Source organism: Vipera berus, assembly GCF_964194415.1.
Source record: "Vipera berus genome assembly, chromosome: 1".
NCBI lineage: Eukaryota > Metazoa > Chordata > Lepidosauria > Squamata > Viperidae > Vipera > Vipera berus.
Genome location: NC_138202.1, coordinates 228,977,134 through 228,993,904, shown reverse-complemented (window position 1 = coordinate 228,993,904; position 16,771 = coordinate 228,977,134). Strand labels below are relative to the sequence as shown.

The 16,771-nt window shown below is 41.5% G+C and overlaps 1 protein-coding gene across 8 annotated transcripts in view; it reads left to right on the top strand.

The window, feature by feature from the left end:
• The window catches only part of KLHL31 (kelch like family member 31), a 37,262-nt gene extending 21,358 nt beyond the window's left edge, over positions 1 to 15,904 (top strand). For 2 of the 8 annotated variants that reach the window (XR_014024474.1, XM_081312651.1), the window contains 2 exons: positions 12,844 to 12,902; positions 15,378 to 15,904. Coding sequence is in view for 1 of the 8 variants with exons in the window: in XM_081312651.1 (XP_081168777.1) it covers positions 12,844 to 12,902; positions 15,378 to 15,384 (66 nt within the window). In the remaining 7 variants the exon portion in view is untranslated. The other 6 variants (XR_014024477.1, XR_014024473.1, XR_014024475.1 and 3 more) reach the window with 6 other exon arrangements.
• The last annotated feature ends 867 nt before the right edge of the window (positions 15,905 to 16,771 follow it).

The following is a 16,771-nucleotide window of genomic DNA, read 5'->3' as shown; positions in this document are numbered from 1 at the left end:
CCTATACACTTCTTAGAAAAGAAGTCTTTCTTCATGGCAAATATTAACTGGGGTTATATAACCTTTTACTGCATTGTCAATACAAATTTTCCTATTCCAGAAATTAGAAAGCACTAACATGTCATTATGTAAAGGAACACTAGAGGCCAGTAATGAGATTAGAGCAATCTATTGTTGCACTTGCCAATTTGTTCCAGTGGTGTGGCATGGAATGTTCAGTTGCTATCAAATCAAACAAAGGAAAGTTAATCTTCTGTGTGATATTAGGCTGTCACTATGGTTATACAGTACTTAGAGCCCTTCATAGACATACAGCAGTAAAAATTTCTGGAAAAAGAAGGGAAGCTAGCAAAAAAACGTAGGAATGACACATAAAAAGTATTTTTAAAATGAATATTAGGACTAGATTTCTGCCAGCAGGATGAAAAGAAAAAACAACATTAGGATTTAATTGCTTTCATCAAAATGACAAAATCAGCTTCATAGCATTGTAGTGTATATTCAGACTCCTTTGGGCATGCACGCAATAAATGTGTGATACTTTCATAAGACTGACCCTCTTTCCTCTTTACACACAGATGCCACTGAAATGGCTCTGCAAATTGCAATAGTACAGGTAGTCCTTGACTTACGACCACAATTGGGCCCAAAATTTCTGATGTTAAGTGAGACATTTGTTAAGTGAGTTTTTCCCCATTTTGTGATCTTTCTTGCCACAGCTGTTAAGTGAATCACTGTAGCTGATAAGTAGTAACCCAGTTGTTAAGTGAATCTGGCTTCCCCATTGTCAGAAGGTCACAAAAGATGACGGTGTGGAAGGAAAAGTCTTCGTCATGGTTTAGTTCAAGCCGGGAATAAACAACAGGGTGACTGCTTTAGAAAGAAGTTTGCAGTTTATTGAAGAGGAGAGCCAGACAGAAAGATGGCTCTGGAAGAAAAGAGAGAAAGCACATGTAGGGAGTGGGTTTCCTCCACCTACTTGTAAACAGCCTGCTCTTGAGGTTGTTTCCTGTTCCTGTTTGAGGCTTTGTATTTCCTGTGTCATGTATTTTCACCTCAGTCTGAGTGTGCCCTTTGACATCTGTGGGTTAATCCTATTATGTCCTGTCTTAGAGTTTGGGTGGGGTAAGTAGATTTTAGGTGTCTTTGTCTTCCTAAGGTTCTAGCTGGGGGCCTCCAACCTTCCTGGATTATTTACAACTGCATTTCTACAGAGCTGGTTTCTGCTTGGGGGAGGGAGACTTGGGGATACTAAGAAAAAACTGGGCATGCTTTTCTGCCTCTTTTAATATTTCCTTCTCTGGGGGGCTGACTTCCCACAAAGGCAAGACCTTGGGATACAACACCAGTCATAAATATGAACCAGTTGCCAAGCGTCTTGATCACATCACTATGGGGATGCTGCAAAGGTCATGACTGTGAAAAACAGTCATAAGTCACATTTTCCAGTGCCACTGTAACTTTGAAGGGTCACTAAATGAACTGTTGTAAGTCAAGGACTACCTGTACTGTAAAGTCACTTATTGTAGTTTTTATTATATTTTGTGCCTCTGCTTAGAGTTGTTTTAATGATGAATGATTGCTAAGGGACTTTTAAAGATCTTATATCAAAATGGGGGGAAAGTGAATAAAATGACGGGGACAGTTATGCATCTACAACTATGTTGTTCATCATATGCAATAGTACTCACTCCTTCTCTGTACCAAAATACCTATGAAAAACGGTAATCTTCTCTTTCACAATTTCCCCGCAGCAATTCATTTCTCTTCCACCTAAACCTCTCTCAGCTGCCTTTACAAATGCGAATATTTTTAAACCAACCTTGCACAAACTGATGTCCCCAAGAGTTACTGGCTTCCAGACAAGACAATGGCAACTTATTGAAAATGAGGAAAGTTGCAATGGGCACACCTACAGAGATATGCTAATTTGTTAGTAAGGGGATTACTTGCAAAATATTACAGGGATCTATATACATTAAAACAAGTATTTCCATAAAATGCCAAATACTTTAAAACTGATACAATAAGTATTATGCATAAATCAGATTCAACCAGTTTTTAATATGTAAAATTAGAAAATGAGTAACAAATTGTGTTTTACAGTATATGAGCTATGTGTTTTTGTTGAGAATGATCCATATAGTTAGGATATTCCCTAATAGATCTTTAGAAGATCTATTGTTGGTTGATAATGATGTTGCCAGTGTCAAGTCTGCTGCATCCAAAATTTGTCGAAAGCTTTGTAATGTTCACTAAGACAGATTTATGGCCGATAGTTAACTTACTCCTTGCATATGCAATAATATCATTTAAAGTAGGCACATTCAATCTGCAGCCTGCAGACCACATCCAGACCCGGCCAGCTGGTAATGTGGCCTCGGACACCCATGATTTCGGTTCTGGGCTGTAAACATTTCTTGTTGTTGTTTTTAGCAATTGTGGGTGGAATGGTAGTTTTGATTCAAGATTTATATCTACAAATCCTTGAAGCCATTAAGGCTTATTTCATATTTTAATAACTAATTAAGTGTGCTCACTTGCTTTCACCCTCAGGCCATGATAAAAGTATTTCATCCTATTTATATGCACTTAGGTCAGACATATTAAGGATTCAATTCTCTTGAAATTGTTGATTTTTTTTCATATTAATTAAGTCTAAGTTTATTGAAAACATTTTGTTCATAGACTGCTCCATACGTTGAAAAGGTTGATTGTGTTGTTGTGCACCCAGATTGTAATATATGCTTTATCCAGACATGACTAAGACACACAAGTTTGATCTGGATACAGACCAGAGGCTAACATGAAACCTACCCAGAGGTACTTGTTCTGAGCAGAGGTTTTTGGGCATGTTGGCAGAGCTATTGAGAAGGGGGTGGATAAGCCATGGTTTGTGATGATGCAAGCCAATAAAAAGAGGAGAAATGAGCCATACAGAAATGGGAGGGGAGGCAAAAAGTTCTATTCTTGCATTATTTGCCCCACAATGTTACCTCAAAAGTTTCTCAGCCAAAATCCAGAACACTCTCATATTCTCCTAGAATCCTAGATGTTTTTTCTCAACCAGATTTCTGGATTTGACTCTGCTCCACTCAACAGGTATAAAAAAAATATGTTCATGGAACAAAAAAATATTTTTTCATTTTCTGCATAAACCCAATTGCTTCCCATTCTTAAAAGTAAAACAACCTGCTGTTAAAAGTATGGCTGTACCCATCACCTGGCAGTGTTAACTGATTGTTGTATCTCTCTTGGCTATGTATTTTAATTTTTATAGATGCAACTATTTTTATTTGTACGATGATATGATTCACCATCCAGAGTTATTTGTTGATTAAATTGATTGATTAAATAAATAAAAGGGTGAAGCTACCTTCTCAACAAAAAGTTTATTGTGCAAGAATACTGAAACAGGGCAATAATTGCATATTTTGAAAAGAGTTTTAGTTAAGGGTCTTTATTCCCAGGTAACAAATTTATCAAATTGTATTAAACTATGTTTTAGGCAAGGGGGTTTGAATATTTTCCTCAAATTTACAAGGGCAATTTGAAAGTAAACCTCCATGACAATCAATGACAGTCACTTGCAGATACAGAACTTTTATTATACACATTAGATTAGAAAACTACAACATTACATTACCGTATATACTTGAGTATAAGCCAACTCGAGTATAAGCCGAGACCCCCAATTTCACCCCCAAAAACTGGAAAAAGTTATTGACTCGAGTATAAGCCGATCCGCCGTTCTGCAAGCCTCTGCCGCCAGCAGAGGCTCGATCCGCCATTTTGCAAGCCTGAATACACAGGAATACCCTGTGTGGCCGCGGCTCGTCGGCAGGTCTCCGTTCCTCCTGCCGACCTTTGGGGAGGTTTGGGCGCCTCCCCAAACCTCCCCAAACGTCGGCAGGTCTCCGTTCCTCCTGCCGACCTTTGGGGAGGTTTGGGCGCCTCCCCAAACCTCCCCAAACCTTGGCAGGTCTCCGTTCCTCCTGCCGACCTTTGGGGAGGTTTGGGCGCCTCCCCAAACCTCCCCAAACCTCGGCAGGTCTCCGTTCCTCCGCGCAGACCTGGCGACCTTTGGGGAGGTTTGGGCGCCTCCCCAAACCTCGGCAGGTCTCCGTTCCTCCTGCCGACCTTTGGGGAGGTTTGGGCGCCTCCCCAAACCTCCCCAAACCTCGGCAGGTCTCCGTTCCTCCTGCCGACCTTTGGGGAGGTTTGGGCGCCTCCCCAAACCTCCCCAAACCTCTGCAGGTCTCCGTTCCTCCGCGCAGACCTGCCGACCTTTGGGGAGGTTTGGGCGCCTCCCCAAACCTCCCCAAACCTCGGCAGGTCTCCGTTCCTCCTGCCGACCTTTGGGGAGGTTTGGGCGCCTCCCCAAACCTCGGCAGGTCTCCGTTCCTCCTGCCGACCTTTGGGGAGGTTTGGGCGCCTCCCCAAACCTCCCCAAACCTCGGCAGGTCTCCGTTCTTCCTGCCGACCTTTGGGGAGGTTTGGGCGCCTCCCCAAACCTCGGCAGGTCTCCGTTCCTCCTGCCGACCTTTGGGGAGGTTTGGGCGCCTCCCCAAACCTCCCCAAACCTCGGCAGGTCTCCGTTCTTCCTGCCGACCTTTGGGGAGGTTTGGGCGCCTCCCCAAACCTCCCCAAACCTCGGCAGGTCTCCGTTCCTGTTTGGGGAGGTTTGGGCGCCTCCCCAAACCTCGGCAGGTCTCCGTTCCTCCGCGCAGACCTGCCGACCTTTGGGGAGGTTTGGGCGCCTCCCCAAACGTCCCCAAACCTCGGCAGGTCTCCGTTCCTGTTTGGGGAGGTTTGGGCGCCTCCCCAAACGTCCCCAAACCTCGGCAGGTCTCCGTTCCTCCGCGCAGACCTGCCGACGTTTGGGGAGGTTTGGGCGCCTCCCCAAACCTCCCCAAACCTCGGCAGGTCTCCGTTCCTGTTTGGGGAGGTTTGGGCGCCTCCCCAAACCTCCCCAAACCTCGGCAGGTCTCCGTTCCTCCGCGCAGACCTGCCGACCTTTGGGGAGGTTTGGGCGCCTCCCCAAACCTCCCCAAACCTCGGCAGGTCTCCGTTCCTGTTTGGGGAGGTTTGGGCGCCTCCCCAAACCTCGGCAGGTCTCCGTTCCTCCGCGCAGACCTGCCGACCTTTGGGGAGGTTTGGGCGCCTCCCCAAACGTCCCCAAACCTCGGCAGGTCTCCGTTCCTGTTTGGGGAGGTTTGGGCGCCTCCCCAAACCTCCCCAAACCTCGGCAGGTCTCCGTTCCTCCGCGCAGACCTGCCGACCTTTGGGGAGGTTTGGGCGCCTCCCCAAACCTCCCCAAACCTCGGCAGGTCTCCGTTCCTGTTTGGGGAGGTTTGGGCGCCTCCCCAAACCTCCCCAAACCTCGGCAGGTCTCCGTTCCTCCGCGCAGACCTGCCGACGTTTGGGGAGGTTTGGGGAGGCGCCCAAACCTCCCCAAAGGTCGGCAGGAAGAACGGAGACCTGCCGAGGTTTGGGGAGGTTTGGGGAGGCGCCCAAACCTCCCCAAACAGGAACGGAGACCTGCCGAGGTTTGGGGAGGTTTGGGGAGGCGCCCAAACCTCCCCAAACGTCGGCAGGTCTGCGCGGAGGAACGGAGACCTGCCGAGGTTTGGGGAGGTTTGGGGAGGCGCCCAAACCTCCCCAAACAGGAACGGAGACCTGCCGAGGTTTGGGGAGGTTTGGGGAGGCGCCCAAACCTCCCCAAAGGTCGGCAGGTCTGCGCGGAGGAACGGAGACCTGCCGAGGTTTGGGGAGGCGCCCAAACCTCCCCAAACAGGAACGGAGACCTGCCGAGGTTTGGGGAGGTTTGGGGAGGCGCCCAAACCTCCCCAAACGTCGGCAGGTCTGCGCGGAGGAACGGAGACCTGCCGAGGTTTGGGGAGGCGCCCAAACCTCCCCAAACAGGAACGGAGACCTGCCGAGGTTTGGGGAGGTTTGGGGAGGCGCCCAAACCTCCCCAAAGGTCGGCAGGAAGAACGGAGACCTGCCGAGGTTTGGGGAGGTTTGGGGAGGTGCCCAAACCTCCCCAAACAGGAACGGAGACCTGCCGAGGTTTGGGGAGGTTTGGGGAGGCGCCCAAACCTCCCCAAACGTCGGCAGGTCTGCGCGGAGGAACGGAGACCTGCCGAGGTTTGGGGAGGCGCCCAAACCTCCCCAAAGGTCGGCAGGAGGAACGGAGACCTGCCGAGGTTTGGGGAGGTTTGGGGAGGCGCCCAAACCTCCCCAAAGGTCGGCAGGAGGAACGGAGACCTGCCGAGGTTTGGGGAGGTTTGGGGAGGCGCCCAAACCTCCCCAAAGGTCGGCAGGAGGAACGGAGACCTGCCGAGGTTTGGGGAGGCGCCCAAACCTCCCCAAACGTCGGCAAGTCTCCGTTCCTCCGCGCCCTGCCTGCCTGCTTCTTTCCGCTGCGGAAAGAAGCAGGCAGGCAAGGCGCGGAGTTTGGGGAGGTGCGCGCGCACCTCCCCAAACCTCCCCAAACTTCGGCAGGTCTCGGACGGCGGTGGCTTGGGAGAGGTGCGGGCGATCCCGGAAGCACCAAAGCCTCGGCCGCGCACAAGTCCTCGGTAAGTTTTTTTGTTGACTGGAGTATAAGCCGAAGTGGAATTTTTCAGCCCAAAAAGTGGGCTGAAAAATTCGGCTTATACTCAAGTATATACGGTACTTTTCGACATAATCACCATTCAAATTGAAGCACTTGCCACAGCATCTTACAACGTTTGAAATTCCTTAGTAGTAGTCGCTCGGCGGCAAATCTGGGCTATGGGGGGGTGATCAGAAACATCCCAACGGAACTGCTTCAAAAGTTCTTGGATGTGTCTAGTGGTGTGCGGGCGACCATTATTGTGAACCACACTGGAAGTCAGCATGCCCTGACGCTTGTTATGGATGGCTCATCTGAGTTTTTATAACATTTCACAGTAGACTTCTGAATTGATGGTAGAACCACGCTCCATGAACTTCACTAGCAGTACTCCTTTGGCATCTTCACATTTGGCAGGATTTTCTATGTTGGTTCACGATAATACTTGCCCGCACACTGCTAGATGCACCCAAGAACTTTTAAAGCAGCTCCATTGGGATGTTTTTGATCATTCCCCCAGCCCAGATTTGGCGCCAAGCTATTACTACTAAAGAATTTCAAACCTTGTAAGACATTATTTTTAATTTAATAATTTAATAATTTAATTTGTATACCGCCCTTCTCCCGAAGGACTCAGGGCGGAGAACAGGGCAATACAAAATAAAAATAGAATACAAAAATTAAAAAGCCATTAAACATTATGCCCATAAAATTAATACATATTAAAATTAAAACTATTTATAAAAACCCAACCCCATCCCGTCAGACCAGGCCAGCTTGTTCGAAAAAGAAAGTTTTGAGATCGCGCCGGAAGGAGCGAAGGTCGGGGGCCATCCGGAGCTCAACCGGTAAGCGGTTCCAGAGGTCTGGCACGCCCACAGAGAACGCTCTCCCCCTGGGGGTCACCAACCGGCATTCTTTGATCGGCGGCACCCTGAGGAGGCCCTCTCTGTGGGACCGCACTGGACGGAGGGAAGTTGACGCCGGCCGCAGGTGTTGCCGTAGGTAATCCGGACCCATGCCATGAAGGGCTTTGTAAGTCATCACTAACACCTTGAACCTCACCCGGAGAGCAACCGGTAGCCAATGCAGCTCGCGGAGCAAAGGTGTAACATGGGAGTATCGGGAAACTCCCAAGACAACTCGCGCGGCTGCATTCTGCACCAGTTGGAATCTCCGGGTGGACCTCAAGGGCAGCCCCATGTAGAGAGCATTACAGTAGTCTAGACGAGAGGTAACGAGCGCATGAGTGACTGTGCGCAAGGCATCCTGGTCTAGATAGGGCTGCAACTGGCGCACCAGGCGAACAAGTGCCTCAATTTGAATGACGATTATGTCAAAAAGTAATGTAATGTTGTCATTTTCTAACGTGTATAATAAAAGTTCTGTACCTGCGAGTGTCTGTCATTGATAACCAAGCTGAGGTTTATTTCTGAATTGCCCTCGTAATAAGGGGGTCAATCAAGTACTTTCCAAATCTCCTCTGCTACTCTCTTGGGGATCAGCTTGGGGAAACCTGTATGTGCCCTGCCATCATGATCTTGAAATTAGCAGGAAAGAAATTGATAGGGGAAAATATTCCATCTAAATAACCCTCACATTATTTCTTCATAGTATCCTACAAAGTGAGGGCTTGATTTCATGTACATATTTCATGTGAGTCCCTCAGTTGCCATCAATTTTTGGTAAGTTAAAATGAAAATTAGTAGCTTCAATGATGAAAAAGGCAGATAGAAGGAGGATAGAAAAGAAGAGTCAACTGATAGATAGGATTTAAGAAAAATGTGACTTTTATTCTGAGCCCAATTACTTTTTGCACTGATTACATCTGTTTCCTCTAACCTGCCTGACATAGAGCCTCCAGTACACTCCACAGGACTCAAGAGTAGCCCTTAGTTCGGAGAAAAAAAGTACACTAGATTTTCCTACATGTAGCTTATAACATAGCCTGTAATTTGATTCTAAATGGCACGTTCAAAAATATGCTAGGTACATTCTCAGTGAGTGAACAAATGCAAACAATTTCAAATAATAGGGCAATTATTTCTGTTTTCAAAACTTTCCTAAAGGCATTTGCAATCAGAGGTACAGCACAAGCAAAAGATTAACCCTTAATTACTGTGAGCAAAAGTTGCTGCATATCATCTTAGGAAAATTACGTACACATGTACATTTTCCATAGGGAAATATCTGTTTGAAGTGGTTCCCCTCTCAACATTCTTATCTGTCAAGATTCCTGTAGGAAAGAAGGGATTCTCATTATCATCTTCAAGGTCTAAGAAATTTTTAAAATCTCAACAATCCTGTTTGAGCTGTGGAGAAAGGGTCAGAATTGCCGATCACAAAGCAATACCTATTATTTTTGTTTTACAATTTTTTGCTCTGTCATACTCAATTGGCACAAGATCATAATTTAATGATTCTGACTCTTGCACAATCCAGAGAAAACATGCTGATCTTTCGCCTCTCAATGTCACATGAGGCAAGAAATATCATGTATCGTTATGCATAGCATATTTTATCTGTTCTATTTGCGTACCATTTTTCCTAAAGCCATCCAGTAGAGCCCAATTTTAAAGCTTGTGATCATTTTATGTGGACCCTTCTATTATAGTTCCATAAAAGAGAAACCACCACCAAGAAATCTCTTAATTGTGTAAATGAAATACTGAATCCCCCATCAGAGGTACATTGTCAAATTTCCAATGACTGTGATAGGGAACATACGGTAGTTTTCTTTATTCACATGCAATGTTTTCTCCTTACAAAATAATAATTAGTATTATTATTGGAACTACTCATTTACAGCCTTAGCTACTTCAGAATTACATAGTTGTATATTTACTGATAAGCCCATTAGATTGCCAATATTAAGGAGAAAATGCCAATAAATAGGATCTAGTAGATACTAAATGCAGAATTTGATATTTGAAAAATTAAAAAACAGGTTGACAAAAGTCACGGTGAGTAAACACTGTACAGTATTATCATTAGTGAACATGAATGAACTTACAGGAACTGAGAAGCACTTACTGACAGTCCTGGCGAAATGATGTACAAAGGTCACAAAGTGTAAGAAATGACAAACAACCAAAAAGGTCACAATGAGTTAGAAATCATAAGCAATTGAACAATCACCACTGGTATTTTACCGCATAACTATCAGTAAAAGCATTTGTTCTTCTATTCTTGTTGAATAATATACTAGTGTATTAGTTAACATATTAGCATTTAAACAGAACTATTTTGATGGATTTATCCATATCATTACTTAGTTGGGGTCATGCAATAGAATGAACCACACATTAGCCATTCACATTATAACCCAATATGTTGAGTGAATCCAGGCTGCATAGTAATACTTCATTGTGTTGTAATAATCTCAAAAATGTGATGAGTAAACTGTGTTCAGTTATGTTTTTCATGCAAACCTAGCCAATATAGTAATGACCCATATCATGAATCCAAATATTCCATCCATGAATTTGTGTACACTGAATTTAACATTGAATTTGTAATACTAAATTTAACTAAACTGTTTAGCTATTCTGGGTATTCATTAGCCACATGAAAGTAATCAAAGTTACCTTCTACCTACATTCTTAATATCACCTTTGGTCTTACATTTAAATCAATTGTTCTGTCAACTACACAAAGTCAAACTGTCCTGAAATGATTATCACGTGGTATTGCCTAGAAAGTAATATCATTGAGAATATAAACTATTTAACCCAAACCTACAGATTTTACTCATGGGACATGAAATATAAGATAATATTGGATTAAAAAAAGAAATAAACTTTTTATATCCATCAATAATGAAGTTTGTTGTACATAAAACATTGTAGAATAGAAATAAACTATAACTGCCAAAATGGAGAGATATGAACAAATATATCTACAAATATTTAGCATCCTATACATCTTCATTTTGAAACAGGTGTTTATATTTAATTTATATTTACAGAAAATAAACATTTAATTATTATGTATTCAATGGATGTTACCAGAACTTTGGACAATGACCAGAGATCTTTCAGTATTTTGTTATTAAATAGTGATTTTTTTTCATGATTTTCAACTGGCAATATACCGTAGATTTTGACCACTGAGCATGTTTGTAATTTTGAGGAAGTATGAGGAGGACTACCATAGCATCATGGTATGGACTTCATACAAAATAATTCCACACAGAGGGTTGCGATTTGCAAAGTAAACGTGCTATTTCCCCATAAACAAATCTAATATTTATCTTCCACTTCAATAATTTAATTTAATTAAAAATCCACATACCTTTCAATTCATAACTAGAACTACGTATTTGTGAAAGGAGTCATAATGAAAAACAATGCAAATTGAATGAAGCAATTTGGATGGATGGATGGATGGATAGATAGATAATAGATAGATAGATAGATAGATAGATAGATAGATAGATAGATAGATAGATAGATAGATAGGAAAACAATGTTAAGATTACTACAGGACTTATATTACTAATTTCAGCTTATTTCTTGCTTCAAGAAGGCATACAACCGCTCCATCAATTTTCTTTTTTTAAATTAGTTTATAATATAAAATACAAAAATAGAAAAGCAAATAATAGGAAAAGTAGGGGAGGGAAAAGGGAAAAGTGTTGAAAAGAAGGGAAAAAGAACAAAAAGGCATTGCCTTCCAACTCCTTTTGGTGCAGTAGAATAAGAAGTAACATCAAGCCTCAACTTTTTACTTTTACATAATAATATAAACTAGCCATTTCTATAACAACAGATCTAATCAGTAAAACCCAAAATCAAAGTTTCATTTTTTTCCGCCTCAAGCACAAATTCCAGAAGCAGTTTCCAAGTAGAAACAAAAGTACTTGTGTATTTTTCTTCTATCAAAGCAGTCAATTTAACCATCTCTGCTAATTCCATCAGCTTTTCAAATCATTCATCGATTGTGGGGGTTGAAATGTCCTTCCATTTTTGTGCATAGAGTAATCTTGCTGCCATCAACATATATAACATCAACCTTCCAAAAATGTTTTCCAAGTCTTTTTCCATTAACCTAAGAAAAAAGTTTCTGGTTTTATCTTTATATTCACTATGAGAACTTTCTGTATTGGAATATGAATCCTACTCCAATATTTCTTTGCTTTATCACATGTCCACCATAAATGATAAAAAGTCTCTTTTTTACATTTGGATTTCCAGCATTCATTTGAAATGCCTTGATACATTCTTGATAGCTTTTCTGGTGTTAAATACACATGATACATCATCTTATCATCTTAATGTAAACTCTCACATTGTTCAAGCTTTACATTATATCCAGAGTTCCTTGCCCACTGAATCATACAATGCTTTACTTATTTACTTTTCAAATTCAAACTCAATAAAGTTTTGTAGACCCTAGCAATAATACGTTCATCAGTACCGCACAATAGGGTTTCCAATTCATTTTTAACAGTCAAACCCATAGCTCTTTTTATCTAGTTTAAGTCTTTCCTTCAGTTGTAAATATGTAAATGAGCGGCAGACATGTCCTTCCGATTCTAGCTCCTCCTTAGATTTGAGGATAGGATCACCAAAGTTAAAAGTTATTATTTTACTATAAGTCTACCAGTCCGGCTTCACCACCATTTCTTTTCTAAAAAAAAGCTTCCTAGGGGGACAGAGGCATCCTCGTAGAAAACCTTATTTTATATTTGTTCCAAACTCTTAGAATGACACGTCTTACCACGTTCCATCAATTTTCAGCAATAGCAGTCAGAAGTTCTGGAAGCTGAGAAACTGGATTCAGAGATCATTTTCCTCAACCTTTTATCTTCATGCATGAAAAAAATTGCACCAGTTAGAGAATTCTGTGTTAGCTACCAATGCTATGTATGCACAGATGCAAGGTCTGCCATGCTGAATTAAAGCAGATTGCCAGCACTAGTCAGAGCCATGAGAAAGCGTACTGTTTTCGTTGACATGTCTCATCCTCTTACTCACTTGTATCAGTGCTAATGAAAACCACTTAGTTACTGTGGAAACAACATACTCTTATTGAGACTTCTGTTTTGTTTGCTGAGGTACACAGTGATGTCTTTTAAGGGTGGGACTAAAAGCCTGATGCTAAAGGCAAGGATTAATCATGGCATGATTTAGCAAGGTGGAAGTGCTGGAAGATTCTCCTGCTCATTAAGTCATGAAGGCAGTAGTGAAGAAAAACTTGACTTGAGTCATCATACTTTCCTTCTCTGTTGTTTTATACAGGATACCAGGTGTGGTAACAGCAAGAAGCATATGACAGCATTAGAAAGCCTTGATTTTAGGTAAATTATCATTGTTTTTATACACCGTTTTTGAGGTTTGTCAGTGTAAGCCTTCTGTTATAGATCTCAAGTGAGAATCAGGAGCATCAAGACCAAGTTCATAGTTTATTTCTTTAATGTTTCTTTATAAATTAAAGATGACATAATATGGATAGAAGTAGACAGAGAGATAAATTCTCACATTGCACTAACATATATTAACTCATCTTGCTTTAATGTTTCACAAACCTTTGTGATCTAGACTTTAGTGTTATGGTCTACAGAGTGAATTTTATCACTCTGGCTCTTTCAACAAACCATGATAGGAAACAAGGACTACCTATAGTCCAAAATATTTGGAAAATGACGATTGTTGCCTGGCCCAAATATTGCTCCCATTTCAAATTTTATTGGAGTTTTCACACTAGTTTTGTACATTTCGGCTATGGCTAATGATTGACTTTTTAAAGTGTTATAGGAAATAGAAGGCTGCAATTAAAAGGCTCTCCTGAGCACTGTAACCTGCTTTACAACTGAAGCCAAATGCCCATAGTGGGTGTCCTCCAAGTCTACTTTCTTCTATACTTCTATCTATATACTTTCTTCTATACTTCTATTTTCCAATACATTATTACTATTTTATAGGAAAGTTCCTCACCTGGCAAGTTTCTGAACCTAAACTGAAGTCAGCCTGTGGTATTTTGAACTAATGTTATACTCCCAGTGTCCTGGCAAGACATGTTTTTCTGAGAAGATGATACTGGTTACTACAGCAAGATCATGGCAGTTCTCCAGCAACTTGTGCTAATTTGAATATTGGTGTAGATAGAGAAGTCCCTTTGAGCTACAAATATTGGAGACAACCCCCTAAGGGCATTTAAATACAAGTTTTTTAAAAAAAAACAAAACCTAAATCAAACTGGAATTAAGGAGAAAGTTCCCAACAGTGAAGACAATTAACCAGTGGAACAGCTTGCCTCCAGAAATAATGGGCGCTCCATCACTGGAGATTTTTAAGAAGAGACTGGACAGTCACTTGTCTGAGATGGTATAGGTTCTCCTGCTTGAGCAGGGGGGCTGGACTAGAAAACCTCCAAGGTTCTATTCTATTCTATTCTATTCTATTCTATTCTATTCTATTCTATTCTATTCTATTCTATTATCTTGGTTCCCAGGACACACTAGTTAATCACACAGTTTATGATGCAGCATGTAACTTGGTTCCATAAAACTGGGTTAGGAAAATGGTAAACTATTTCACTCCATACCTATAAAGGTATGTAATTGGGTTTTGTAATCCTCCATTTAAATATTATGATTCCAAGAAGACATCAATTTCCCTGCCAACAAGCTAATCTGACATACTAGGGAGGTTCCAAATTCCCTATAATTAAGTCAATGAGGCAATAATGAGCAGAAGGTTCATGGGATGGATAAGAAGTCTGAAAACAAATCAGCACAGAAAACAAGAACTAATATGAACTGCTTTGTAAGAATGGAGGCTAGCTTTCTGAATGGAATTTGTACCTTATTAAAATAAAATTGAAGCTATCCAGACTTGAGATATCTTGGCAAATATAGGCTCAGATTCATCTCTTATCTCATGGGAGGTAATGCACATAAAGTACAACCTCTAATTCCTGAAGCCCAGGGGTGAGAAAGCTGTGGCACTCCAGGTGTCGAATTACAACTTTCAACTGCCTTAACAATTGTGGCAAATAGCTTTGCCCCAGCCCATTTACTAACTGTAAGCTACTTGTATAGGAAGCCAAGAATAAACTTTGGCTCACAACAAGAATAGGAAGAAGGATAAACAATGGATAAGAGAAGGATAGAAAAATCCCCAGGTGCTCCTCTTATTTTGGAGGCACTGCTAAGGTATCGGCCACACTTTCGAATTGCAACAGCCCTAGTAAGCTTCTTCAAGTGTCCATTGCATGTTTAGGAGGGAAAAAACCTGTGAAAAAACTTGCAGTTTTCAAGAATATACACACACAAAAAAACATGTAGATTCTGTATGAACCTTTCAGATAAGTAAAGGGGCTCATAGTTCCATTCCTCCCCTTGTGACCACCTGTTAACTGGATCAGAGTGTTTACTTTCAGGTCAGGGTATATAGGACGTCAACATAAAATGTCTGAAAGTGCCCTCTCATCTGGTTCAAATTAATAAAGTCTCTATTTGCTTAAGTAACCACAAAGGGTGGAGTAAACCTAAGCCATAAACCATAATTACCAACCATCTTTAGTTTTATTTTAGCATAATGTATAAGCCTAGTTACTGTGATTTATTAAAAACCACAACTGTGTTAACTCAGAGCTGATGAAACGTGCAGTGACCCATATAAATGTGGACACACCAAGCTTTATCCATTTAACACAATGACAGGAGCTGCAATGGCTGCCATATAAACTCAATTCAAGAATCCAGCTGTCACTTTTAAAGCCTTAAATAGTTTTGGATCTAGATATTTCTCTGACCACTTCACCTTTTCAGAGTTTAATCAGCTGATCCAGTAACATCTGGGAGATTGTTGAAGATCCTACCACTTGAAGGGAATGTTCTGTTCCAAGGTCCTGAACTCAAGCCTTCTCAATATGGCTTTTGTTAGGTATATGTCTGTGGCCTAACTGGTTGGGTTGGCAATATATATGAACTACGATTGTATCATTGTTATAGAACTGTAATGTATCACTTTAACTATGTAATGCATTGCATCATAACTTCTAATGATTGGCCAGCGTTGTTTCCTACGGTCATAAGAGGGAGCTAGAGACATAGCTTCTCTCTCTCTCTGTTACGTTCACTCTCGCTTGCTGTTTATCGTGGTTTGTGGGTTTGCTACTGTTTTTGCTAAACCTGTAGAACTGTGATTTTGACTTACGGACTGGTAAGAAGACTCTGTATCGGATAATCCTTGGACTGTTGTTATCTGCTCTTTTTCATTACTCGTGTATGACCTGGACTGTTTTTTCCTTGGACTGTGCTATTGTCTTATCCCACAAGTAAAACTTTTGTACGCACCTCAGTGTATCTGTGTGGTTGCTGTGTAAACCTAACTACTCTCAGTATCCTTTTTTGTGCAAGCTCTCTTTCGCTCAAGAGTTGCTCTGCTCATCCTTGTCAGCTTTGGAAAAGTTCATCCCTTGATATCTGGAACTCTCCTTCCATGCCACATTTTCAGAGAGGCATACAAACATAGAACTTCAAAAAAGCGTTTGCTATTCCAAATGATTGCACATTAGACTAATTGTATTAATTTTTTTATTTACAATCAAGGATCAGCTATATAAACAACCAAAAAAGAAAATTTGGTCAGGTTGTCTTTGATGTTAACAAAAACCACGACTTCAGATTTCTTAAAATTGAATACAGCAATGCACAGTTTTTCAATCAAATGAAGTAATGGAAAAATATAATCCACCATTAAGCATCCAGTTCAGAAACTACTTTGATCACCACTCATCAAGCCTTCAGATTTGATTTAATCAAATATTTTTTTATTTTATTTATTTTTTTAATTTACTTAGACTAAAATGTCTAATAACCTATCTTCCAGGTCCCCTTTGTTGACTTCCTTAAAGATCGGATCTATTATCAACAGTCTCCAATCTTTGAGGGGATCGATATGCATAAAAAGGAAGAGAAGAAGAGATGCCCACCATCAGTTCAGTTTAGGAAGGATACAATCATTACCAGTGGTTTTTCCTGTTTGACAGCTTCAGAGAGCTGATGGCCATTCATTTATTTTTGTTACTAGTGGTTGCTCAGGGACACCAGAATGGTGTGGCATATAAGTAATAATAAATAAATAGAAGTAGAATTTATATATGAACTCTACAGTTTGTATGATAGCCAGAGAAAGCAATGCACAAGCTGTTTTATGATAG